At 43.7% G+C, this 27865-nt stretch overlaps 1 protein-coding gene across 1 annotated transcript in view; it reads left to right on the forward strand.

Annotated features, from left to right (window-relative positions):
- itpr1a (inositol 1,4,5-trisphosphate receptor, type 1a) overlaps window positions 1-27865 on the forward strand; it is a 64535-nt gene that overhangs the window by 13791 nt on the left and 22879 nt on the right. The window contains exons 6-42 of the mRNA XM_062399971.1: window positions 63-221; window positions 1016-1114; window positions 1983-2066; window positions 2412-2558; window positions 2722-2817; window positions 3401-3445; window positions 4341-4495; window positions 5467-5566; window positions 5911-6071; window positions 6186-6327; window positions 6491-6649; window positions 7013-7185; window positions 7852-7971; window positions 8336-8530; window positions 8641-8892; window positions 8981-9122; window positions 9209-9362; window positions 9455-9645; window positions 9741-9873; window positions 9961-10015; window positions 10107-10272; window positions 10580-10753; window positions 10845-10919; window positions 11027-11164; window positions 11248-11373; window positions 11483-11683; window positions 11773-12024; window positions 12508-12633; window positions 12726-12854; window positions 14515-14635; window positions 14729-14913; window positions 15016-15164; window positions 15251-15362; window positions 15898-15933; window positions 21192-21239; window positions 22511-22643; window positions 24536-24723. Coding sequence (XP_062255955.1) covers window positions 63-221; window positions 1016-1114; window positions 1983-2066; window positions 2412-2558; window positions 2722-2817; window positions 3401-3445; window positions 4341-4495; window positions 5467-5566; window positions 5911-6071; window positions 6186-6327; window positions 6491-6649; window positions 7013-7185; window positions 7852-7971; window positions 8336-8530; window positions 8641-8892; window positions 8981-9122; window positions 9209-9362; window positions 9455-9645; window positions 9741-9873; window positions 9961-10015; window positions 10107-10272; window positions 10580-10753; window positions 10845-10919; window positions 11027-11164; window positions 11248-11373; window positions 11483-11683; window positions 11773-12024; window positions 12508-12633; window positions 12726-12854; window positions 14515-14635; window positions 14729-14913; window positions 15016-15164; window positions 15251-15362; window positions 15898-15933; window positions 21192-21239; window positions 22511-22643; window positions 24536-24723 — 5121 coding nt within the window. The remainder of the gene's footprint in view (window positions 1-62; window positions 222-1015; window positions 1115-1982; window positions 2067-2411; window positions 2559-2721; window positions 2818-3400; window positions 3446-4340; window positions 4496-5466; window positions 5567-5910; window positions 6072-6185; window positions 6328-6490; window positions 6650-7012; window positions 7186-7851; window positions 7972-8335; window positions 8531-8640; window positions 8893-8980; window positions 9123-9208; window positions 9363-9454; window positions 9646-9740; window positions 9874-9960; window positions 10016-10106; window positions 10273-10579; window positions 10754-10844; window positions 10920-11026; window positions 11165-11247; window positions 11374-11482; window positions 11684-11772; window positions 12025-12507; window positions 12634-12725; window positions 12855-14514; window positions 14636-14728; window positions 14914-15015; window positions 15165-15250; window positions 15363-15897; window positions 15934-21191; window positions 21240-22510; window positions 22644-24535; window positions 24724-27865) is intronic.

A 27865-nucleotide genomic window follows, 5' to 3' on the forward strand; every position in this document is an offset into this window, starting at 1 on the left:
ACTTCTTCCTCACATCACATATCATCATGTCTGGTGTCTTTCTGTTTATTGCCTCCGCACAGCTCCTCCACCTGAAGAGCAACAAGTACCTGACGGTGAACAAGCGTCTGCCTGCGCTGTTAGAGAAGAACGCCATGAGGGTGATGCTAGACACGGCAGGAAATGAGGGCTCCTGGTTTTATATACAACCTTTCTACAAACTACGCTCCATAGGGGACACTGTGAGTCATCGCTTCTATCAGTTTTTGGAAATGCTCTTCTCTAATACTCAAAACTTTAATGGTTGATAATGGAGTTAATTACTTGCACATAAATTGCTATTATAAGGCCAAGACTGCAGAATCAACCTCACGGCCACAGGTCTGATTAACCATCCTAGTACTCGATCAGTCCCATCACATCTCACCCTGTGTGGACCTGTGCCAGAGACTAATTGGTGTTTGCCTGATCACAAAGCTCTGTTTGGCAGCCACTCTTCTTTCCTGCAGCAGGAAGTGAGCGGACTCATGCCCAAGGACAAAATGGGCCACGGCAGAGTCCCCGGTCCTCTCTGCTAAGCTCCTCTTTAAGTAGACATGGCTCAAGGCCTAAGCAGCAGCAGCAGCATGCCGTGGACAAAAAGAAAGTTGGAAATAGTCCATGCCTGCTGAAAATAGTAGTACGAATACAATGACATGCAAATGGAGAGTGAGGCGCTCTTATCTTTGCATGTTGGAGATTAAAGGTTAAGTAATATAAACTCCTTTTGTGTTGCAGAGTGCAGGAAATCCTCCTGGACTTAATCATACCTTTTGAGTTAAACCTCATCAAATAAAGTTTTTAAATTTGTGGAGCCCAGAACGAGCTCAGTATGTACATCATGACGAGTGTTTGGATGAAACATCGATTTACACCTTCTGAAATGCCTAGAATCTAGATTCTTTGGCAGCAAGGATTTGAATATATTACCTTTTATTTGTTTTATAATTTCCCGTTTTTGCATTTTATTGTGTGTGTGCTGTTTGTGTGACTGCAGGTGGTGATCGGGGACAAAGTGGTTCTGAACCCTGTGAACGCTGGCCAGCCGCTGCATGCCAGCACACACCAGCTTGTGGATAATCCAGGATGCAACGAGGTCTGGTTGAGCCGCTGCGCCTCATCTTCCCTCCTCAGATGTTTCTGTGGGAGTTTCTGCTCCTCTGAGTCTAATATTAGCCTTTTCCTCATAACCGCTACTCGGTTATTAGCTGCCTGACGTGAAACAGTGCAGGATTGTTCCTCCTGATTCAGAACAGTGAAGCCGTAGGCGTCCGCTAGCTGAGCACTCGGAGGGCTGGGCCGTTTCTCTCTTGTTACGCTCGACTGAACGTTTCCTCTGTTGATTCATCAGATCCCTCAGACAGTTTAAGCTTCAGGGCCAGATTTTTTTCCTGTTTACCAAGAGAGAAACAAACTCAATTAGTCCTTATTTATGAGTCAGCAAGAAGCTCAGAGATGTGCGACATTCTGAGAATTAAAGTGCAAATGACGGTTACCAGAGTAAGGAAGACGATTTCAGTTTTGCTTTGAGATGCTATAAAAAAAATGTATATCTGTGAAGTAGAATGACACTCAGTAGAGCACAAACCTAAAACCACATTTAAATTAGCTATAGCCCGATATTTAGTACAGTGAACACATTCCTTAATATTAGTTCCCAGAACATGCCTCATTTTTGAATAAACATTTGATGGATCCGTCCCCTGATCTGGATAAGCACCACAATTGAATGTTGAAGTATTTCTGCTTCCTTGACTGTGGTACATGTAAAAACTCATATTTTAAGGAATGTGTTTTATAAATATGATAAATATATATTTAAATTTGCTGTATTAAATTGTCAAATTATCAATTGGTTGAATGGATATCTTGATGCTTTTATCAGATAACTAAAAAAAGTCATGACCAACTAGCCCTACACGACATTACAGCTATATTCAAACTGTGTGTGTTGTTTTTTTCAGGTTAACTCGGTCAACTGTAACACCAGCTGGAAGATTGTCTTGTTCATGAAGTGGGGTGACAATCAGGAGATCATCCTAAAAGGGGTTTGTCTCACAGCAGCTAACAAACAAACGCATGTCATTAAGTTTTTTCCCCACAAATTGTTTATTAGGGCTTCAGGACAAAACATATTTTATACCAGTTACTAAATAAGTATAGCTTTTTCTCAGATATGCTTAGAACTTGTTTTTTTGTTTTTTTTCCTTTTAAATTATTTCCATCCTAAGAGCTGAGTGGATGTAAATTAGAAATGAAACTGTCCATAAAGATGGACAATGTGGCTCCACTTCCTCCCACTATCCAGAAATATCCTGGATATGAACACTGTAATACGTTTTAAATTTAGGCTAAATTCTTTTGACGGTAACAAATATTTGTCTTCTGTCCAGGGAGATGTGGTTCGGTTATTTCATGCAGAGCAAGAGAAATTCCTCACATGTGATGATCACAGAAGAAAACAATATGTCTTCCTACGCACTACTGGACGGCAGTCAGCTACCTCGGCAACCAGCAGCAAAGCCCTGTGGGAGATCGAGGTGAGGGAGTGTATTTTTAGAGTTGGTTTTGCTAATTGTGTTTTGGTAGTTTAGCTGTTTTCTCAATGCCAGCAGTTAATATAAACCCAGACTTTTGAGTCTGGCTCTTTGAATTCTTTGGATTGTATGGTTTAGTTATTACTACTTTTTGCTCCGGTTATAGGTTGTGCAGCATGACCCGTGCAGAGGGGGGGCAGGCTACTGGAACAGCCTGTTCAGGTTCAAACACCTGGCCACCGGACACTACCTGGCTGCCGAGGTCTGTCCACCACGGACACTATGTTTACTGGGATAAGAACAAAGCACGGAATTTCCACTGAATTTAAATAATAAAGGACCCTTTACGTTACTATATTGACATATTATGGTCGTATTTTCAGAAAAAACATTGGCACAAAAGAATAAGTCAAGTCAACTTTAGTGTCAATTCTGCCACATGTACAGGACATAGACAGGGTTCAAATGCTGTTTTCTCTCTGATCCCAAAAGTGAACGTATAAGTAGACAGAACATATAAGTATGCAACTTACTATGTACTCAAAACACAGTACCACATAGTATGCATTCATAACGCACACGGTGGATAGGATAAGAGCAGTGCAAATCGGAATAGTGCAAAAATTTATTGAGAGTGCAAAAATACTTCAAGGGAAGTAATGCACATCCACAGGATGTAGTAAATAGCAGCAGTTGTAGAGTAAAATATTCTTTTACACTTTTCACTTAGTTACCTAACTGGGACACAGCTTTAAAGACCTATAAAGTAGTGATTTAGACTAAATGATGGTATCTACACTTGCTTCCGCTTCCAGCTGCTGAACCACTCTACTGTATTTCTGCAGGTGAATCCAGACTATGAAGAGGAGTGCCTGGAGTCCCGCTCCTCAGTAAGTAAATCATGTTGATAGACTGCTCTGCAGATTATTACTGTTACAGTCACCAATAAATCACAGTTTATTATTTTCAATTCATTCATTATCTCAAATACGACGACAATGCTGTTCAATACGGAGACTTAACACAATTTTACAGGTGAACTCATTGATGCAATAAACTGAGAATAGAACTTCTCATAAACCAACTCTTGCTGAGGTAGTACATGCCAGTAAACAGCAGGTGGCAGCCTTGCATTGTGAATGTGTCTCTCTGCCACAGCACTCAATGAAGCGGCTGTGACTTTCAACATGAAGGTGTTCACATCTGCAAAAAGAAAAGAAAACGGCATTGAGATTAAGAAAATGTTCGTTAATCGTGAATCCTTTTGCAGATATGACGCAAAAATTGGAAAAATAATCTGATCCAACCAATTTAATCGAAAATATAGCTGTGACTTGGTTGAGGTAAGTCATTGTGCCTCTCTTAGGATGTAGGATGGCTCTCAGTAGATCACGCACCTCCGTCAAGGCCCCTTGATTTCAGTCAAGCTGCACCAGGTTGCACACACTCAGAGATATCAGCTCCCTAAATATGGCCGACTTTTAAAAATCAAGATCTATGCTTTAGTTTCTGGGAAAGTATCAAAACACCCTGCCCCAAAATCAGTTCTTTCTTGGTCTATGTCCCATCCCTCCACTGGGTTTCATGGAAATCACTTCATTGGATTTTGTGTAATCCTGTCATCAAGACAATTGTGACATTATATTTGGAAAAATCCACTAATGAAGAAAAAATACATCTTTTAACTTTTCTTGGTTTTGACTCACATCTCAGATAACCTCAGTCGCTGATTGTGTTGTTATAATACGTGACTTCTCAGTTCTAACCCTAACCCTAACTCTTTAGCTGGACTCAGATCAAGAAGCCTTGAGAGCCCGTTTGAGAAACGTCCAGGACAAAGTCATGTACACTCTCGTGTCCGTTCCTGATGGAAATGACATTTCCTCCATATTTGAACTGGACCCCACCACCTTGAGAGGGGGAGACTCGCTCGTACCAAGGTAAGAAGACCATAAGGAAACTGGGTAATAACGTTGTGAAGTGCTTCCAACCAGCTCGTACCCGTGTTACTGCAGATATGAATGTGTAGAAAAGCAGGAACTGTCAGTTGTCTGGTCTGTCGCTCTTTCCACTGAAAACCATACAGCATACACGTTAGAAACAGGGGACTTCCAACATGAATTATCATTGTCCTGTGTAGTAAGGAGAAGTAAGAAATAATTGTGTGCGTGTGTGCCTGTATGTGTGCATGTGTGTGTGTGTGGCGTAGGAGGATTTCTTTAGTATCTGTTACAAATGAAGAAAACCACAGACTCACTGAATTTCACTAGAAATACTTTCACCAGACTTTCCCTAGAAGAGGAAGCTGTTTGTTGACGTGAAGTTTATGTCAGCACGTAGGTTTGGTCCTGTTGCAGCTTTAACATGTTGCTGTTGTGCTGCTTGTGTAACTGAGAACCTTTACTATATCAATGGGTCACAAAGATAACGATTTATAATAATTGTCGTTATTTTAACTAAAGTTGTCTCTTTTTATAAATGATAAGATAATCCTCTGCCATGAAATAATCACAATAAGTTTACCCTGCCAGAAACACATCTCTTCTTTATACAGTTACAGCATAGAGGACTGCTTACTGTATTCATGATTGAAGAATCCAATGATATGAAATATACAATAATAATACATGAATCTTTCTATTAAACCTTTTACTTAAATTCCTAGTCAAATTTAGATTTGTACTTGTTAAAGAATATGAGTGCTGTTACTTGAATAGGAGATCTAAATGCTTATTCTGCCGCCACCTACCCCACAACACATAATTTATGTTTTTGCTTTATATTTGAATCAGTTGTGTCCAAAGAGTTGTAGCAAGGCATCTGTGTATTTAATAAATGAGTATGTGTTTGTGTAGTCTACGTATTAACCCAACATGCAAACATAAATATCTGTATAAAAATCTGTCTGCAGGAACTCGTATGTGCGCCTCAGACACCTGTGCACCAACACGTGGGTTCACAGCACCAACCAACCAATCGATAAGGAGGAGGAGAAACCCGTCATGCTGCGTGTAAGTGACAAGTCATTTGCCCTCATGTGTATATCACCAGTACACAGCTTTTGTCTCGACTCTCACCCTCACGGTGCTGAAGTGAAATGCTGTCTGGGATTTTATGATTTCATGAGTCACTGGTAGTAAAAATCTAAACCAACTGTTGCCAGATAAAAAGCCTCCCTGCTGCCCCTCCAACCTGATGGAAGGGTTCTAGAATATTCTGAATATCATGTGCAAGTTGCTGCGTCTATGCACATGTTTTTTTTACACAATATTTAGTGGGTTTTTTCAGGGGGAATAATATAATTAACAAAAATACCACATATGTCTCTGTTGTGCATTTCTGTTTTAAATTCAAGATTGGCACATCTTCACTGAAAGAGGACAAAGAGGCATTTGCCATTGTGCCCGTCTCTCCGGCTGAGGTGAGAGACCTGGACTTTGCCAACGATGCCAGTAAAGTGTTGGCCTCTATTGCTGGAAAGCTGGAAAAAGGCACCATCACCCAGAATGAGAGGAGGTATAAATTGCACGGTGGTTCCACTCTGTGAACTTTTATTAAACAGGAACAAGATGGTGAAGAGTAACTTCTTTGTGTGTTTTTTTTTTTTTTTTTTTTTTTATATAAAACCAGAGCGGTCACTAAGCTCCTGGAGGATCTGGTGTTCTTCGTTGTGGACATTCCCAACAACGGACAGGATGTCCTAGAGATCATGGTCAACAAACCGAACAGAGAGCGACAGAAACTCATGAGGGAACAGAACATTCTCAAACAGGTGATGTGTGAATACAGAATTCATTTTAAACACACACTCCCCACTTCCTCTGTATCGTAACCCGGAGTGGCAGGGTTGTCCGGCCATCTGCCTGTGTGAAAGTCTTTTCCGCCTTTACTTCAGTGTGGTTATACGATTCTCTCAACCTCACTTGTCTATTCAGATCTTTAAGCTGCTGCAGGCTCCCTTCACAGACAGTGGCGATGGGCCCATGCTGCGACTGGAGGAGCTGGCTGACCAGCGTCATGCCCCCTTCAGACATATCTGCCGCCTGTGCTACCGGGTTTTGCGTCACTCTCAGCAGGACTACCGCAAGAACCAGGTACGGCTTGTCAGTCCTGGCACAGTGTGAGGTGGGCGTTCGTGCTCATGGAGTTCGTATAAAGCTGCATTCCACATTTCTTTCAGTAAATTGAATAGAAGTCGAAAGACTGACTGACAAAAACAAAAAAATACTCTAAATCTAATTTGCTGTGCTGTATAAGAACATTTAAATTGTCTACAGATAAGAGGACAGAGAACCACAGTGTGATACAACCTCAAGCTTTGACAAATGAGCATTATTGTGAAATACCACATTCCCCTTTTCTAGGAACAGTCTATTTCTCCTTAACCACATTACAGCCTAAATCCGGCTTTAGTTGGTGCACATATGTTCTGACCGGTGGTGTCTTTGTTCCTGCAGGAGTATATCGCCAAACAGTTCCGCTTCATGCAGAAACAGATCGGCTATGACGTCCTGGCCGAGGACACGATCACGGCTCTGCTCCACAACAACCGCAAGCTGCTGGAGAAACACATCACGGCTGCAGAGATAGACACATTTGTTAGTCTGGTCCGCAAGAACCGAGAGCCAAGGTTTGTGTGTGCGTCCGCCCGTCTGTGCACCACGTACAGGGCGATCCACATGACAGACTCAAAGAGGAAATGATTAAATCATGATTGATCATTTGCACAAATGAGCTTAAAAACAGAACATTTTAAGACAGTAAAAGATGTTAAAACAAAAAAAACGTGTAAGACTACAGTAAAAGTATATTACATTTTTGTAGTTTGGCACCTTCAGCCAGCTAACACTAAGTGACCTACAAGAGCACATGGGAGCACAATTGAATAGAAAAATCTTGATTTGAAGATGGTGTAAGACATTTTTGGCTTTAAAAAGGAGCTCTCTATGTTATTAGCAACCAGTAAAGGGATTCTAGTTCTGGTCTGATATGTTCTCAGTTGTCTCTCTCTCTCTTTTGTTTGCAAAAAATCCAAAAGTGCAAATTTATACCCTGATCGTAATCTGAGTATGATCACACAGTATATCCTCTTAACATGAATGTACACAATCTTTGTAATCCAATGCAAGCTGTGCACACATCGCAGGGAACTACCATCACCAGTAACTGACCAATAAGAGTATTCAGCATTTGATTTTAACTTCAAATCTTAAGAATACTTTAGTATATTTCTTGAAATCCTTGTTGAATTTTGAATATGTGTGTTGTGTGTGTGTGTATGTGCGTGTGTGTCCAGGTTCCTGGACTACCTGTCAGACTTGTGTGTGTCAATGAATAAGTCCATCCCTGTGACACAGGAGCTCATCTGTAACGCGGTGCTGGACCCAGCTAACGCAGACATCCTCATAGAAACCAAGTGAGTGCTCCTCCCTCCACCTTCCTCTATGCCTGTCTTCTCCTCTTCACTTCTAAAAACAACGTCTACAGCAGGTGTAAAATGTAATTTATATCAATTATCTCACTAATCAATTTACAATCCAAAAATAAAATTGTGTGCTACAACTACTGTACTTAGTCATATAGATATACACTGTTTTGTTAAGTAAGTCTTTTAATTTATCTTCATTGCTCTCTTCTGACAGTGTGAATATTAGACTCATCACATCCTTTCCAACAAGTTATAACGATGTAGCAAGTCGTTGTATCTAATCCTAATGCTCTTATCAGCATATTAAAAACTGATATGTCATATTTGTCTCCATTACCCGCTCTCTCTGCAGACTGGTCCTGTCCAGATTTGAGATCGAGGGTGCGCCTCTCGGGGAGAGCTCTGTGGAGTCGGAGGAAGATGAGGAGGAGGTGTGGTTGTTCTGGAAGGACAGCATTAAAGAGATCCGCAGTAAAAGCATCAGGGAGCTGGCGCAGGATGCCAAGGAGGGCCAGAAGGAGGACCAGGAGGTGATCAGCTACTACAGGTAGACACAGGATCTGACTATCTGACTTGAGGTTGAGCCGATGATGACTGTGTGATCATCATTTCCCAGTTTTTAAAGTGAGTCTAAGACTGTGTGTATATCCACTGCAGGTACCAGCTGAACCTGTTTGCCAGGATGTGTTTGGACCGTCAGTATTTAGCCATCAACAAGATCTCGGGCCAGCTGGACGTGGACCTGATCTTACGATGCATGTCGGACGAGGACCTGCCCTATGACCTGCGGGCCTCCTTCTGTCGCATGATGCTGCACATGCACGTGGACCGTGACCCTCAGGAGCAGGTCACGCCTGTCAAATACGCACGACTCTGGTCGGAGATCCCATCAGAGATCGCCATTGACGAGTGAGCCAATTTAGGCGATGTTCATTTTAGGATATTTCTCTTTGAAATTAGTTGTTGATAAATGTGTGGTTGTTATGTTGTGTTGCAGCTATGACAATGATGGAACATCTAAAGATGAAATCAAAGAGAGATTCTCGCAGACGATGGAGTTTGTTGAGAACTACCTGCGGGATGTCGTGGATCAGAGCTTCCCGTTTGCAGATAAGGAAAAGAACAAGCTCACATTCGAGGTGAGTCACACACAATCTGTTTGTATATTCACACACAACATAGACATGTCGCACATCAGTTTAACACATGTATCTGTCTCGTTCAGGTGGTGAATCTGGCCAGGAACCTGATTTATTTTGGTTTCTACAACTTTAGTGACCTGTTGAGACTAACAAAGATCCTGCTGGCTATTCTAGACTGTGTCCACGTCAGCACCAGTTTCCCTTTCAACAAACTGGACAAAGGAGATGAGGGTAAAGGTATGAACGCCCTTGGTGGCTGCTGGAGGAGCAAACGTTCAATGGACATGAAGTTGAGCTGTGTTTGTGTGTGTGTGATTGTGTGTTTCTAGGCAGTAATGTGATGAGGTCTATTCATGGAGTCGGGGAGCTGATGTCCCAAGTAGTTCTGAGAGGAGGAGGCTTCCTTCCAGCAACGTCCGCCAATACCTCGAATGGAGACACAGTCAAGACTCAGACTGAGCCAGAGAAGCAGGACATACTGGTCATGGACACCAAACTTAAAATCATAGAGATCCTGCAGGTTAAAGGACACCCAAGTATACTTAGATGCAGGTACAAGCATATACTATAAAAATGTATATTCACTTCTCTGTTATTTTCTGTCCTGTCCTGTAGTTTATCCTGAATGTCCGTCTGGACTACAGGATCTCCTGTCTGCTGTCCATATTTAAGAGGGAGTTTGATGAGAGTAACACTCAGAGTGAATTATCTGTAACTGGAGCAGTGGAGGGACCAAGCAACATGCCAGGTCAGATTCATGTACAGCTGTGTTTTACACAAATGATGTGGCTAATAAGAAGAACTGTGCAAGTTACAAAAGTCACTTTGATTCCAGGTGCTTTGGATTTCGAACACATAGAGGAGCAGGCAGAGGGGATTTTTGGTGGAAGGTATCACAGAGTCTATTCAGAAAGAATCACAAAATACACAAAAGATGACATGTTTTCATTGTTAGCGTGTTTCTTTTTTGTGTGATTTCAGTGAAGAGAACACCCCGCTGGACCTTGACGATCACGGTGGTCGGACCTTCCTGAGGGTCCTCCTCCATTTAACCATGCATGATTATCCTCCTCTGGTGTCCAGAGCTCTCCATCTGCTCTTCAGGCACTTCAGCCAACGGCAGGAGGTTCTGCAGGCGTTCAAGCAGGTATCCTGACACCTCATATACACGGAGAATACCATTTGTTATTGCTTAAGGTGGTTTTGATTCTTTTTAAAACACAAGACTCGCAGAATAAGCTTGTAAACTATAAAGGGGATGGAGCCATCCCTCATAAACAGTGGTGTAAATGCTCATTGACGTAGAAAAGCCTTAAAGCATTAACAGAACCAACTGAACTGAAAGTGTCACCTTTATAAAGGGAGGATTTATTGCAGCCCTTTTTTTACTAGACCACATTAGTTTTAGCAGGTGTTGCCTGAAAAGCCTGGTAGCTGAGTGTTTGTGTTAATAGGTCCAGTTGTTGGTCACCAGCCAAGATGTGGAAAATTACAAGCAAATAAAGTCGGACCTGGACCAGCTGCGCTCCATCGTAGAGAAGTCTGAGCTGTGGGTGTACAAGAGGCAGGGGCCTGATGAAGGCATGGACACAGGAGAGGGACTGTCCGCTGAGTCACAAAATAAAAAGGTTCAGTATGCTCTATGTCAGAAATTTCAAACTATACTGCAGAATATCCGCGACAGTAAAAACTCTTAACACAGCTTCTGATTTTCCGTAGGGAGACTCTGGGGGCACAGACAAACCGAAGAAACCAGAAAGCACGAGCAGTTACAACTACAGGGTGGTGAAAGAGGTCACTGTCTTACTTCATCTGACAAGCTTCAATCTGCAGGAGTCGCACATTATGTTTATTTCATTTCACCTCCTTACATTTTGTTTGGCTCCTTATTTCCTGCTCAGATCCTGCTGCGGCTCAGCAGGTTGTGTGTCCAAGAAGGTCTGTCAGGTAGGAAGAGCAGGAAACAGCAGCAGAGACTTTTGAGGAACATGGGAGCTCATGCCGTGGTCCTAGAGCTCCTACAGATCCCCTATGAGAAGGTATGTGAGCAGCTTTCAGGGAAACGATGCTCTCTGATGTGCTTTTTAGGAAATATATTCACATCGGCCTTGTTCACCTCCAGGGAGAAGATTTACGTATGCAGGACATCATGAAGCTCGCCCATCAGTTCCTGCAGAACTTCTGTGCAGGAAACCAGCAGAACCAAGCCCTGCTGCACAAGCACATCAATCTGTTCCTCAACCCAGGGGTGAGAGGTCATGCTCGGTCATGCACCAATAGATACTCGTAATCACTGGTCTTGACTTTACTCAGCAGCTTATCTGTTCTGAAGCTTCTCCCCTTTTCCTTTTGACCAGATTTTGGAAGCCATCACCATGCAGCACATCTTCATGAACAACTTCCAGCTGTGTAGTGAGATCAACGAGCGCGTGGTGCAGCATTTTGTCCACTGCATCGAGACACACGGCCGCAACGTCCAGTATCTCAAATTCCTGCAGACTATTGTCAAAGCAGAGAACAAGTTCATCAAGAAGTGCCAGGACATCGTCATGGCAGAGGTCATCTCGGGTTTCCACACTTCATTTCTACCTGTATGTCTGTGCTGCAGTTTCAGCCTGATGCAATGGTCCATGTTTCTTCCCTACAGCTGGTGAATGCCGGCGAAGACGTGTTGGTCTTCTACAATGACCGTGCCTCCTTCCACACATTGGTCCAGATGATGCGGTCTGAGCGTGACCGCATGGATGAGAACAGTCCTTTGATGTACCACATTCACCTGGTGGAGCTCTTGGCCGTCTGCACCGAGGGCAAAAACGTCTACACAGAGATCAAGTGTAACTCTCTGTTACCACTGGATGACATAGTGCGTGTGGTGACGCACGAGGACTGCATCCCTGAGGTGAGAGCAACCGCGGACAAAGATATGATGAGGAGTTTAGCAGTGATAAGAGGCCTTCAAAGAGGTTCTTGTTGTATCTCAGTTTAAGAACGGTAACTACAAATTTATACCTCTGCCAAGGCCCATCAGTTCCCTTATTAAACCAGATATAAATATTTAAACCTGTCAGATTTTGTTTTCATCAACATCAATGAATTATTCTCTGAGAAATCAACGAAATTGTGGAAAAACACAGTCTCTCAATGTTTAAGATGGTTAGAAAACTAAATCCTGGCACACAACATTTAAATCCTGGATCCCGCCCCCTGATCCGCTGTTTTGTCCTCTTTCTCTTTAAACTTCTGCACTGTGCAAGAGTTGTATTGATAAAGCACTATTGAAATGATAGATTCTTCAACTTATTTTACTTCCTTAGCCATTTGAACATCAACAATCCTGTACTGGAACCATGTTTTCATTTAAACCCTCTTTACTACGTTTCAGGTGAAGATCGCCTACATCAACTTCCTGAACCACTGCTACGTGGACACTGAGGTGGAAATGAAGGAGATCTACACCTCAAACCACATGTGGAAACTCTTTGAGAACTTCCTGGTTGACATTTGCAGGGTAAGGAACAAGTGGGCTTTCTATGGAAACAATGACACCATGCAGGAAATTGTAATAACGCTAATATCGGTTGTGTTTTGGGCTTTTTCCAGGTCTGCAACAATACAAGCGATCGTAAACATGCGGACACGGTTCTGGAGAGCTATGTGACGGAGACCATCATGAGCATCGTGACAACATTTTTCAGCTCGCCTTTTTCGGACCAGAGCACCAGCCTGCAGGTAGATAACTGCAACTACATGACAGGAACAACTGCTGTATGAGATAATAGACAAGAGAGTTTAAAAGCATGTGCAGTAACTCTGAATGTGCTAAATATAATGGAAATATAAGACAATCCTCCATCTATCCCCTCGGGGGAAAACTGGATATTATTGTAGACCAGGTACAGAATAAATACAGGTAAAGGAGGATAGATTAGAAGAGACTAAAATCAAATTAAATATAAGAACAAGCCTCCAAGACACAAACCATATCTCAAAGTCAACTTTATTGTCAATTCTGCCAAATACACAGTTCACATTGATTGAAATGCAGTCTCTATCTAATCCCTGGTGCAAACACATATTTAGAGATATAAGTACACAACATATAAGTAACACAGTATACAAGTACACAGGCAACACATAGGCACACAACATTTAAGTATGCAGTCAAAAAGTCACAGGGTAGATAGGATATTACCTGCGGTGTGTGTGTGTGTGTGTGTGTGATGGAGTTTAAACTAGAAGAGTGTAAAAGAGAATTTGCAGTGTAAATACTTTGTGGCTAATTGCACCTGAAGTAAATTTGTGACAAGTGCTGTTCATTCACAGCAGATGTATTTACTACAAAAAGTGCCTGTTGCATGTTTGCATTGAAAAATAGTTTTGTTTCGATACAACAGAAAAGAGTTGTGTTTAGTGTTTGTCTGTAAAAACAGGCGTTCAACTCAACATGTTGCTGTGAACTCTGAACCAACTCCTCGTCTGTCTTGACTCACAAGTTTGCCCCGTGTCTAATATGGCCAGTTTACTCTCTTGGTAAAAGGTCGTCTTTCTTAGAATATACCTTGAAATGTATATAATTTAAGAGTAAATTAATTAGGGTGTTAGGAAGAATTGGGACACAAGACAGAGGATAGATGGTTGAAAATCAGGGGCTCATTACTCCTAATATCTGCATGTGACCTCCTTCCTTATTAACCATCCCCCCCGCTTTTCCCATTTGTATTGATCAGAGTTGTGTCTCTAATGATCCAGTAATAGAGCTACTAACAATTTAAGTCCTGTAGTTGATTATGATTGTTTGCTCCTTTCTCGATGCATAAAAATGCCCCTCTTCGTTACATAAGCAAACTTCTAGTCGTTTGCTTATGTAAAGTATTTTCAGTGCTCTGGTGATATAATCTATCATTTGCTCTAACAGTCATTACGCTGTCAGTCACTGCAGAGGCATGTTTAGTCTCTGAAATGCATCGGAATGTTTCTGGAAGTATGTGCATGAAGCGGCGTATTGATTATTTCCTGTGCATGTTTCATTTTCTCACTGCTTGCTTCCTCTGCCGGAGGCGTCTCTGGGGAAAATATTTCAGGTATTTATTGTGATTTAATCTAGCAGGGTGTTATAGATTTCTACACTGGGGGGGATTGGGGCACATGCCTGCTTGGGGATTGATGGGTCTCTGTAAAAAAGTAACAAAGCCCCACTGTTTCTCACACTGCAGGTGCTGTCACCTGTAACACACACACACACACACACACACACACATACGTTCTGTCTTTTCTGATTAGATAAGTTACTTCCAGTCAGATAAATGTAATGACAAATAATAATGTTAATAATGTTAAAAAAAATAAGAATCTACATCCCCTCTGCCTTTTTCTCTCATCGTCCTCTCAGACCAGGCAGCCAGTCTTTGTGCAGCTGTTGCAGGCTGTGTTCCGGGTCTACCACTGTAACTGGCTGGTCCCAGTCCAGAAGGGCTCTGTGGAGAACTGTATAAAGGTGCTCTCTGATGTTGGTAAGAACAACACACTACCCAAATGCAACTTTACAAATCTCACAAGCACATACTAATCTGAATCACTGTGTGTGTATGTGCGTGTACCTACAGCGAAAGGCAGAGCTATAGCCATCCCAGTGGACCTGGACAATCAAGTGAACAATCTGTTTGTCAAGTCCAACAACATCGTGCAGAAGACCGCCATGAGCTGGAGACTTTCTGCTCGCAACGCCACACGCAGAGACTCTGTGGTGACGGCCTCACGGGACTACAGGAACATCATCGAGAGGCTGCAGGTACACTATGCATGTGTGTGTATGCGTGTTTGTGCGTCATGACTCATGCACGATTTTAACATTCATGCAAGCATTAGGTGTGTTTCTTCGTCCGCGCTCTAGGACATTGTGTCGGCTCTGGAGGACCGTCTGCGCCCGCTGGTCCAGGCTGAGTTGTCGGTTCTGGTGGACGTGCTGCACAGGCCAGAGCTGCTCTTCCCCGAAAACACAGACTCGCGCAAGAAGTGTGAGAGCGGGGGTTTCATATGCAAGTAAGGGGCACAACACACAAATATGTCCTTGATTGTATGTAAATGTACCTAGAAATGAGGCCTAATGAACTAATGTGCTTGCACAGACTGATCAAACATACCAAGCAGCTGCTGGAGGAAAACGAGGAGCGACTGTGCATCAAAGTTCTGCAGACGCTGCGAGAGATGATGACTAAAGACCGAGGTTATGGAGAGAAGGTAGGAGGAGCTGCCAAGTGCAGACATCTCGGTATTCCTCCAGTGGGATGATACACTCGAGTAACCTTGACATGGTATATTTGTTTCTAACTGATTATACTATATGAGACATATGTTCCATAAAGGGAACGATGTAAACCGTTAAGGAACTATAAATGAAATATGCCCATCAATTTGTGATGATAACATCTTAACACAAAAACAGCAACATTTAATAGTGTCTATTTAATAATGTCGTTTTATAGGCGCTAGAACACACACACACACACACACACACACACACACACACACACACACACAGGCACATATAGATACATTCCCTTTCTCCTCTGCAGTCACTTCTTTGAGATGCTTCCAGCCACCGTCACCACTGTATGAGAATGCACTAACTCTGCTCACTCCATTCATAAGTCCTATTTATACTTAACTCTGGAAATAAATAAGTACATCCACAGGCGGAACTCACTGAACTTACATACTGAATCTTCCTCCTTGTGAAGTTATCTAACCCTCTAAACCCTGTGCTCTCTTTCAGCTCAGGGCCTTTGATGATGAGATGGATTTGCCTAAGGTTGTTTCTCCTTTTCTTGTATTTATGCCCTTGTTCCCTTGAGCTCCTGTCTGTTATGTCTGTGTAACACTCGTAGCTGCACTAGTATTTGTCTCGTGTTGTAGCAGCTGCCGTGGCCTCTTGTTGTAGTTAGCAGGGGCTCTAGGCACAGCTGGTAACAAGTAGTAGTAGGCTGGTTCTCCCTTCCACACCTGCTGCACAGTCTGCTGTAAAACAGGCAGTGGGGATGAATTAAAAAGGGTAAGAGGCAGAGAGGCGAGGAGATAGAAGGGGGGGATGTGTGCTGGTGCTGTGGCTTTCCTACATATTGCTCTACAGAGATGTGGTTTTCCAAGTTCCCAAGGTGATTCACTCACAGTCTGGGCCGGCTGCCAGTGCTGCGTGTGTCTGCTCGCTGTCCTCACGCCGGATATTTACATGCCCTACTTCTGTGCTCAGCAGATCAAGTAAAAGTCACGTCGGGACATACAATAACATTTATTCGGGTCAGAAATCGATTTGGCGTTTTGTTTGAAACTCACAAGCTGAATTCAAACAGATCCCAGATCTGAAAAGATGCAACAAGCAGAGGCCGGTATAAAACATAAAATAAAAAGGTCAGTGCAGGTGACCCAGATCATATGTTTTTAAATAAAAGAAAACATGGTTGCAAACAGGATGAAGGAGAGACCGTAATAACCATACAAATACAAATATCAGAAAGTAGCTATCACAATATCAATGACAGGTCGGTGTTCCATATCTATGCATGGTTTGATAAAAAAAAAAAACATCAAGATAATAAAGCCATAAAATCGCCTTTGTTCTCTCATGCAGGTTTTATAGTGTGTCTGGCAATGTGCAGCTCTTTTCCAAGGGTGTTTCCCCTGTATCTCCTTTCGACACCAATAGGGGGCACTGTGGCTGTGTGTGGGCTGTCAGTGTGTTAGAGAATTTAAAATGAAGGTGTGGGGCTGTGGCATTCATTGAGGCTGTGTCCTAGTTTCCCTTGCCTGCAAACTGCACGATTCCTGGGCCCCTGCCAATCCCGGGCTGAGGTTACATAAGAACCAGGCTTTTTTTCCTGGAACTCAGCCCCTCCTCTGATGTGTGACCTTCAGCCATAATTGCCAATAAAATTGTTGAGCGCACTGTGTAGAGGAGCTGTTTACCCACACTGCTTTGTGTGTGTGTGTGTGTGTGTGTGTGTGTGTGTGTGTGTGTCTGTGTGTGTGGCGAGGGGCTATTTGCACGAGCGCGTGAGAGAGACATGATCCCTGCACGCACCTGTTAAGTGTTGTATCTCTGTCCGTCCACACACGAAAAGCAGCTCTGATGTAAGAGTGGCGCTCGGGGGGGAAACCTGCTCCTCGCCACCGCGTGCCAGTCTTCGTATTTGTTGTCCTCTCTCTCTCTCTTTGTCTTCCTTTTAGGCCCAATTAAAATATTGTGACACAATCCGTCATCTGGCTGCATGACAAATACTCACCACTTCCACTCACACCCATTATTTCTCACCTGGCTGCAAACAAGCACATGCACACGTCAGCTTGCTTAATCAAGTTGTCAGTGAGTGTTAGTTCTAGTTTTATAGTCTAGAGGCTCTTGTGTCCTCTGCTGAACTCAGCAGAATAACTTATAAGGGTCACGAGAGGTGTGCGGTTTTATACTGTAGTGTTCTGCACAACAGGCGAGGCAGCTTTACAGCATGAGGTGGATTTTGACCTTCCCTGACGTGGGCTCTGCTAAATGTCAGCGTTGATTATCGGCCCGATTCGCTGCTTTTCGTTGATCAGAGTTATTTTAGAGCCGGAGCAGTTCAGGATACAAAGCCGTTCGCTCCCGGGTTCTCCTCTCTGATACCTGGCGTCTCGTGTGCGTGTGGTCTGGTCCAAGCAGTTATGCAAGCCCTCCGTGATGGAAAAAGTCATCCCTCTTACCTCCCTGTTTGCTCACTTGGCAACTCTCTGAGTAGACGGATGAGGAAGAAAAAAAATATTCCTCTCCACTGTTAGATTTCCAGATCAGCATCTGGTTCTTTTTTATATTTTATTTCTTCAAAAATGTTCTCCCACCCTCATGTATGGTCAAGACAGGATTGATTTGACAGTCAGTCTGCTTTTCTGGCGAGTGGTTAAAGGTCATTCACCGCTAACATGACTGAGTTTCAGTCTGTATAGACATGTTTATTTACTCACTCTAAAAAACTCCCGAAGCCTGGAGTAGAATGAACCCTGCGTGCGCAAAATCATTTCCTTTATTGTCGAAGCAAGAGATGTGAGATCAGGGGTTTGCCCCCGGGAGTTTCCAGTTTGGTGGAATGCGCTGTCTTCAGGGCGGATGTGGCAGTTGTGATGGGTTGCTCCGTGGTGTCTGTGGTCAGGCGTGGGGGGGCGAATGGCTGCACATATCCTCACTGATCATCAGCAGCATGTCTCTGCGGTCCCTCGGTTTGTTGTGGCGACGGTGAGGCAGTGTCCACAGACTAGTGGAAGATGCTGCTCAGCCCCACCCTGACCTTTTCCTGAACTGTGCCTCACTGTGTCGTCTTCAGTTTGTCAAAAGTGAGTTTGAAATGCAAATTAAAAAGCACAAGTACAATACAAGAATAATCACAGAGTACCCGGTGCACATGGGCTGTGGCAGACATAGTGTAGCCTTTAAATAATAAAGTTAAATGACATCATTTGCACTTTGTGTACCACAAAGTATTTGTATGACTATATTCTCTGCTTTCTGTTTTCTTCTTTCACATCTGTCTGTCTGTCGCATTCTCTTTCGTTTTCTGTCTCATTCTATCCCCTCGAAAATCATTCCCATACTTTTTAATGCCAAAGAAGCAAAAATCTTTTAGTTTTAGTTCTGATATATATTAATTTTTGCACCTTGCATCTGTGAAAGATGCCATACCAAATAATCTTACAAATGAATAAATTGACTTAAGTTCTGTTTAGGATTGGAAAAAGTGTGGTCACAAGCTGAAAACAACTATATATAATCCCAAAGGTTAAAAAAAAGGTATTTCATGGAATAACAACTAATAAAAAATGTTTATATTAACCATACAATAAAACTATAAAATGTACTTAGTTGGAAATAACAGATATTTACAGGATTATTCAGTTAATGTTATTTGTATCTCTATTTTAAAAGATCTCTTTGACAATAACTTTAACTGTAAGTTGAGGGTAAATGTTTGGAAACTTTTGGTTTTCTACAGTTTTCTTTAGTGCAAGGACATCCTGTGTCTACTTTACGTGAAGCTACTGATACTCTGTTCTCGGATGGAGCTTGTAACTAAGCTTCTGTTGTGTAGGACAGACTTAAAGGAGAAACCGCCATCATCATGTTTAATCAGCGTCATCATGGAGGCTTGATCGAGATGTGAAGCCAGGATAGCACCTGGTATCATAATATATTTGGTGAACACAGTATCTTGAAACATAGGTGTGTGTGTGTGTGTGTGTGTGTGTGTGTGTGTGTGTGTGTGTTTGTGTGTGTGTGTGTGTTTGTGTTTGTGTGTGTGTGTGTGTGTGTGTGTGTGTGTGTGTGTGTGTGTGTGTGTGTGTGTGTGTGTGTGTGTGTGTGTGTGTGTGTGTGTGTGTGTGTGTGTGTGTGTGTGTGTGTGTGTGTGTGTGTGTGTGTGTGTGTGTGTTCCTCTCTTCTCCCTCTCTTGCCCTCAGTGTGTTTTGGTGACAGATGGCCACTGTAAACAGCTCTGGGTCCCTGGTTTACTGGCCTGGTTCCTTTAGGGGTGATTATATAACTCTAACCCCATCACCCCTCTCCCCTCCCCACTCCTGCCCCTCCTTGTGTGTCTTTTACATAACAATTGATGTATCTTTTACCTGTTTCCTTTCACCTCGATATGTGCACACACTGTACATACACGTACTGTATTTAAATACCGTAAAAAGCTTCTCGGGGCACAAAAAACCTAACGTGGGTCATGTGTCATTTGTCCACATTTGATTTGTATGCGTTTCATCTAGTTGCTCAAAGTGTGAACCGCTCCTATTATTCATCCTTGACTTTAAATGGCAACTCCAGTGTGATTTCCATTTTATGATTTTATATATAGATATATAGATATATATATAATTGTGTGAAGCTATATAACCACTGGCAGTGTATCTGTTTGTTTATGTTGTGTTATTTCATGTGTCTTATTTTATGTTTCTAATGTGGTGATTAATACAGAAGAGAAATCAGGGTTTATTTCTCTCCATATAGGATGTGAGGAATTTCATCTTCTGTCTTACACATGTCACACGCCACTTCATTATAGTTTTATCTAATTACAGTTTCAGCTGAAAGAAAGATCTCAGTCAAAATTGTATTGAAAAACCTGGGGATTTCCTGCAATTGTCTGCAATGAAAAAAGTAAATGCCATGAGACGGACCGTTCTGGTCTCACTCATGCTAAGAGAAGTACATTAAATTACATTTCATTTAGCGGACGCTTTTATCCTAGGCAACTTACAATAAGTGCATTCAACTATGAGGGTAAAAACCCAGAACACCAACAACCATGCGAGTACATTAACTTAAAAAGCCGAACCACGAGCAGAAAGTGTCCCACTTGACATCTGTCTTTTTTTAACTAAGTGCCAGTCCATCTCCACCTGACGTGATATGTCATGAACAGCCAAAAGGAACTTCATTACATTTGGCACAAACATTCACTTGGACTCAGAGATGACCTGACTAGCACTGAGTGGTCAAAGGTCACGGTCATGGCTTCACTTTGAGAGAGCTGTCATGTCGTCCATCTTTATCTACAGTCTATGTATATCAAAGTCTTTTCATACTTTATACTTAAACAAATCAGCCTGTTCCCAAGATGTCTCGCTACTCCTTTAAAACAACAACTTGATCATTTAAATTATATTGAAATGAGAGCAAATAGATTAGGTCATAATGAAATAAAAAAGCTTTTATGTAAGTTTAAGGGAATTCAGAAAATTATCAACTCACCCTGGACATGTCTTTTAACATTTTTTTTATTAGTATTAATAGTCAACACTGTGCACATCCCCTGTCTCTGCTCTCTTATCCCTCAACAACCATTATATTTTCTTAGTTTCTAAACATGGCAGTGACTGCATGACAACTCACCTTCAGGAATTTCCTTTTGCATGGCTGCATGGTAAACTGCTGAGTAGACACGAGATGCTGTTATTAACCTGAGAACTGCCTTTTAACTCCGTGCTGCATGAATACTAACCTTGTGTTTGTATCTGTTGGACGGCTGTGCTCACTTGCCTCACTGCACCCAGCAGCTGGATCAGAACCAGCCGGAGAAGCTGTTGGAGGATCAGAAGCGGGTAGGTACTTACAACAGCATGGCGGCTTATTGAACCTCTAATTCTATAGAGGTTCAAGTTGAGATATCAAGATTCAAACTAACACAATACACAAAATGTATTTTCTCTCCCCGCTTTTTGTGTTTCTGGTCACTCTTCACTGGTTCGAATGTAGTAAGATCAAACCACCTGACTCTCAATCCCAAACTGTCACACACACAAACACACACAAACACACACACATACACAGGCCTAGGTTAACAATGCATGACATAACCTTCGGGCACTATATTTTCTCCAATGGTGTTTACCAGCCTCAGGTGGATCTATTAAAGAGACGGGCTCTCAGATTTATATATCTTCCACACAAGCAATATTGATCACAGATCAAGATCTCTGATAGAAGAGAAGTAATTTGTAAGCAGGTATTTTCTGCAACTATTCAGCTGTTGATGAGATGTGTGGGTCTTGTGAGGACAGATAGATAGCATCCAGACAGGAGAGCACGAGGGTTCGGCTCATGAAAAAGAGCAATGACACCAGGGGGTCGTCTTGTGACTACAGCTGATCGTGCCCTTGCTGTTACTCTCCTTTTCCTTCCTGCCAATAAAAGATGAGAATAATGTTCATCACACCTCCCACTTAAACCAATCCTGACCTCCAGAGCATAACTACGGCAGCAGAGCTTACATAAAGCCACTGTCGTCTATCAAGGACCACCCACAGTTGACAATGATTTTCACATAATAACGCAAAAAAAAACACACGCACGCACACAAAAAGCCCCCATTCTCTCTCATTTCTTTCACTTGATCCCATGGGAGGTCTCTCAGGTAGCTTTGGGCTGCGGTTGCCATAACAACGTCAAAGTCGTGCCGCTGGCTGCTCGACAGAGGATGAGTCACGGTGTGGGAGGGCTGGCCCCAGGTCTGTCTAGGTGAAAACCAGGACCTCACAGTGTCGCTGCACAGAGTCCCTGCTGCTGGTGATAACAGCGGCTGCGTGGGTGTTAAATGACATATACTTCAGTTGACTCTTTTTAATGCAAAGAAATTTAGGAAGTCTTTTAATTAAATATTTAAATCGGAAAGTTTGTGTTCACGCTCCGTTCCTGTGGATTACAGAGCGTGGCCGTGATGGCAGGCTATCATTGTGTGTTTAGGTGTCTTTAAAGAAATCTAAAATACGCAGTGTATCACTGAGGATGAATGTCTCCCTGTTATACAACAACCCCTCTCTCCCCGCTGCTGACATAACGTCATCACATCCCTCCATTTCTTCTCCTCTCTTAGGGCGAAGCGCTGAGACAGATTCTGGTGAACCGTTACTATGGCAACTTCCATCGGAGTGGTGGGCGGAGGGACAGCCTGACGTCATTCGCGAATGGCCCCCTCAGTCCGGTAGGACCGAGCAAAAGCCAATCAGGTGGGACAGCGTGACAGTTGTTGCGCATCTCCGACACAGATCACAGAAGTTTGCCGTTCATTTCTTTTCCAGCAGGAAGTGCAGCTGAGCCGGTTCACACGAGGCCATGAACACAGCATCTCTGTGTGAGCTGATGCTTCAGAGAAACATTAACCAGCAGCCTCTGACAGAGAGAGGCATGACTCTGGTGCCAGCACTGACTCGAGCTACCATCGGGGGGCAAAGTCTACAACTTTACTTTTTGTTAATCAAAAAATCAATCAATCCAAATTTATTTGGTCCCATATTCACAGTCACAATTTGTCTGATAGGGCTTAACAGGGTGCGACATCCTTTGCCCTTTCCCTCAACAAGGGGAAGGAAACCCTGACCCTGAAGTCGCAGCAGAGCAAGGCTCCTCTCAGATGGAGTTACATAAGGACGGGCCTCTGTCTGGCCCTGAGCCGGTTATCAGAGTTGTGCTGCGCGCTGCCCTTTGAGCACGCAGAGCACAACACGCTTATCACCACCTGATAACATGGTCATTGTGTTTCTATCTACAGTCAAAATACTGAAGCGACGTATCTGTTCAGTGGTCGTGCGACATATTGGTGCCATTCGTGGTTGTTTGTTTTTGAATATAAATTGAGTGCTGCCAACTTAGTACTGACCTAGTAACAAGAATGACTTCTGTATGCTCCCGCACAAATTGTTCTATCCCTGTAACATGGCTGTGACACCATAATGTATTTATTATGTATATTATACAGTTGTGGTAAATGGCCCAGATGTTGTCAAGTTCAAACAGTATTTCTTCTGAAATCAAAAACACAGAGAGAAGCCCCCCCTTGTTCCTTCAGGTCACCTTCTCTTCTATGTGCACCGAGATGTTGGCAAAAGTCCAGACCACAGGAAGTATACCCCTCCCCTGCGTGATCCACTTTTCACTGTTGCTAGGTGACAGGCTGCTACTTCCTGTGGAAACAGCCTTTGCACCTGTTGCCGAAACAAGAGCCGAGCTTAGAATTCCATATGTACCCAGAAGCTGGGGTCTCGGGGGGACGTGCAGGCAGAGTCATGTACAATGAAGGCGGTGGTCTAGTGGCAGAAACTTGGACTATGGGCAGAAAAGGTCTCTGGTTCGTCTCTGGTTCGACTCCACGGAGAGACAACAAAAGATGAACCTGGATTGATCTGTCCAAAAATCCAAGAGAATTCTCCTTACCCTGTCTAGTGCCCCTGAGCAAGGCACCTTACTCTCCCAACACATCTGCTCCCCGGGCGCTGGACATGGCTGCTCACTGCTCTGTGTGTCCTGCACCAGATGGGTTAAATGCAGAGGATAAATTTACCTACCATTGCATGAGTGTGTCTTGCATGTATTTGGTATAAATAAATGTTTCATCTTAATCTTAATCTTAATCTTAATTACACAAGTGTGCAGTTAAACTGGCCAGCACGGGCCCAGTGTCACAGTCACTGAGCCTGGGGTCTGTTTAAGTGGATCATTGTAATAATAAAGTACGTCAACCTGAGTCAGGGAATGTCCGGCTCTAAATAATGAAAGGAACGATATCTTGAAATGAAGGTATCCCAATTTAAAACTGAGAATCAAAATAACAGACTTCTATAATGTCCAGATAAATAGAAAAGTTTACGAGACTGCATTCAAGGATATTGTAAGAGGAGGCGATAGTTACTGTTTCCAGTTTTTTCTTGCTGTCATGTTTCCTTTGGACATGGTCATTGCTGATCACCTGCAATTTACTTTGTATAGTGCTGTTTTTATTTAATTTTTCTTTTTTTTTTTTACAATTTTGATTAAATTTGCCAAGACTGGAATACATATTTAAAAGTGTTCATCTATGTCATAAACCTTAAATACTGGCTTCTGATTTGTCTCTGTCATGCAGCCTTAGGGGGCCCCGGGGGCCTGAGTCGTGCTGAAATGAGCCTGGCGGAGGTGCAGTGTCACCTGGACAAAGAAGGAGCGTCTGACCTGGTTATTGACCTCATCATGAACACCACCAGTGACCGAGTCTTCCAGGAAAGCATCCTCCTGGCCATAGCGTTGCTGGAAGGTGGAAACACCACCATTCAGGTCAGTTAAGACTAAATTTCTCCCAGGGAAACTGCAACTGATCTGCAGAGTTTTAATTGAATGGCCTGTTATCTGTTTAGAGGGTCAGCTTACCCGTCAGAGAATCTGTAGATGACCTGCTCCAATATGATCACTGAAAACAACACACGGTGTCATGGATGCAGGTTCTCATTACTAGAGGATCTACAGTATATAGGTCAGTGAGCCACGGCGTCTCTTCTTCCCCTCATATCTACCAGGTCATCATGTGGCTCAGAGGGCAGCTGCTAATGATATCATCAGTGCTATGATCGATTTATTATAAACATGTTTTTACGTATTTCTTATTTTGGGTGCGAATCAGCGAACACAATTTTATGCATTTCCTTCTTTGCTTTAACGTTAGCTAATCAACCTGTCTGTCTCTAGCTCTCTCTCTGTCTCTCTGTCTCTCTGATTGTCTTTTTCATGTGTCTTCTGTCTGTCGACTCCTCCGTCTTTCTGTCCGTCCATCCGTCCATCTGTAGGTTGTTGTGTAAGCACGAAGCTTGCGTAATCAGACCACAGCTAGGAAACCACTGTGGTGATAATACTTTGGCTTCCCACGGCTGCTGCAGAGCCACGTCACGTGATCGTCAGCCCGAGTTACATAAGGCCTGTGTGAATGAACAATGAGGAATGTCTCAGCCTTCAAAACATTCCAGCCTCCCTACCGCTCCTCTCGCTCTCTCGCTCGGCCCAAACTGGGTCATGCTGGGCCTCCGGAACTGGGGCAGTGGGGAGAGAGAGGGTAGAGGGACGGGGGGGGGGGGGGGGGGGGGGGGGGGGGGGGGCACAGAGGGGATTGAAGGGAAACTGGAGCTCCTCTCAACCCCAGCATTCTTAAGTTTCTTCTGGAACCGTGAGGGTCCTACTCTGCATGCAGCGCTAGAAATTTAGCATATAGTGCAAATATTTGTGTTCAAATGTGACTTCCTGTTTGCGTGTGAACAAATCCTGGCTTTCATCACAGTCATCTGCACATTTTGTTTTCGGGACTTTTTAATTAGCTTGGCTTCAATTCCTAAACACCGGATTGAGCACTTTTACTTGCCTCTTCAGGAATAATACGAGCATCTTTTATTTGTCATGTGAAGCCGAGCACCTGTTTGATCTTGTTCTCGTGTAACACAGTTAACTATTGACTCATGACCCACATACCACACAGAATTACTGAAGATTGCATGCACACTTACTCCCTCACACACGTACACACGCACTCTGCCGTTGCTGCCATGCGAAGCAATAACATGCATGTTCTAGGAACTCAGACATTTGACAGTCAGTGTATTTGCAGCTCGCTCAGCCGCCACCACTCTCCTTCATCCCTGTCACATTCCTTTCTCTGTGGAAGACCTCAGGCAGCTGTAAATTGTGTTGTGACATGGCGACTTGTGACTTTTCACTCCTCATCCATCTGGCGTGCAACCGTGTGGCGTGCTCTCCTGTTTGCCTCCGGAACACACATGCGCTGCAGCTGCAAACAATCGGTATTGTAAAAAAAGAAAAAGAAAACAGCATTCGTATAAAGTTGGAAAAATGGCAAGAGAAGTGTCTGGTCTGAGAGACGAGGAGCAGGCGGAGCGATGAGGGGAAAGCGACTCGGAGCAGAGCAGCAGCTCCATTTGGTTTGCATGTGGTGCTGCCCGGCCTGAGAGGGAGGGTGAGAGGGAGCCAGGGTATAAATAGCTGTTGCATAACATCCCTTTGTTGATGCCAAGTGGCAGAACGGAAGAAGAGAAGGGAAAGCGCTATGACCTTGTTTTTCTGTGTTGTCCGCCCCCACCTCATCCCGTCTCATTCCACTCAGGGCTCGTCTCCATGGATACAGACAGGGCTCTGTGTTTACCCAAACCTGCAGGGAGCCCGTGCGATGCTTCTCCCTCTCCCACCTCCCTCCTCCTTCCTCCGCTGCTACTATCACTCCGTTCTCTCCTTGACCACCGTGTCGACACGCCATCCGTAGAGTCATCCCTCATCGTGCCAGTCGCGCCCTTGCTTTTCAAGTGCGGTCAAAACACAGATGGTGTCTCGATGCGACAGCAGAGTGTGTATAGAGCAGCTCCGAAACACTGCTGAGGCATAGGCAGGGTTAGACATGAACGTTTTGTTGTTTTGCCTCTGATTCAATGTCGGTAAGACGCAGCTATACAACACAATGAAAGTGTGCTGCAGTGTTTTTTCTTCTTTATACACGGGCTTGGTTTCAGTGACATGCTCGACCCACTCCGCTCAGCCCAGTTCTTAGAAACGGGCTGTAAAATGAAATGACACGTTCAGTCTGCTGCTGCAAGTGAGAACTTTCCCTGCAGGAATAAATCATGAATAACTCCAACATGACCGATGAGTTCCCCTTCACACACCATCAATCAAGCAACTTACCTCTACCACAGTGAAATATAATACCTGCTGCAGCTAACGCCGATCCATGAGATGAAATACAGCCGTCGGTGCTCGGTCCTGCCCGGCCCTGCACCCTGAGCTTGACTGCACCCTGAGACCACAGCGCAGTACCTCTAACCCCGGGATATCCCAGAAAGGGGGGATACGACATTATTAAAAAGGAGAGGCTCTGGGAAATGGATGATTACATAAGAATAAAGTTGGCAAACTCAGAGTTTTGGAGAGAATACCCTATTGCGGAGCATGTGGGTGTGTCCTCTCCAAATTGGCATGTGCCTATGCTGGAGATTGCTGACCCAGTTTTGTGAGTGTAAAAAGTCATTGGGTGTGTGACCGTCTGAACTCTCTGGCTTTCACGTGCTAGGACTGTAAGTGAAGTGCGTGTGTGCGTGTGTGTGTCTGTGTGTCTATCTGTCTTTGTGTGTGCGCAAGTTATGTAATGGTACAGGGTGGGGGAGTGTGATGGTAAAAGCTCCTCTCTCTGTTTGCTCTGGTCTCATTGACGTGTGTTATCCTGGCCCTGGGCCTCACGCCTCACCTCCTGCGCCCCCTCCCTCCCTCTCTGTGGGCCCTCGCTTCAGGACAGACTTCTGTGAGCACAGACAGGCATGACCATTGCTACCCCCCCCTGTCCCTCCCCATCTCAAGCACTCTGTGAGTTGTGAGTGTGGTTACAGCTTATCCTCTCTCCCTTGCCCTCTTCTCTCTGTCATCATGTTTA

Source organism: Platichthys flesus, chromosome 2 (assembly GCF_949316205.1).
Source record: "Platichthys flesus chromosome 2, fPlaFle2.1, whole genome shotgun sequence".
NCBI classification, from domain to species: domain Eukaryota; kingdom Metazoa; phylum Chordata; class Actinopteri; order Pleuronectiformes; family Pleuronectidae; genus Platichthys; species Platichthys flesus.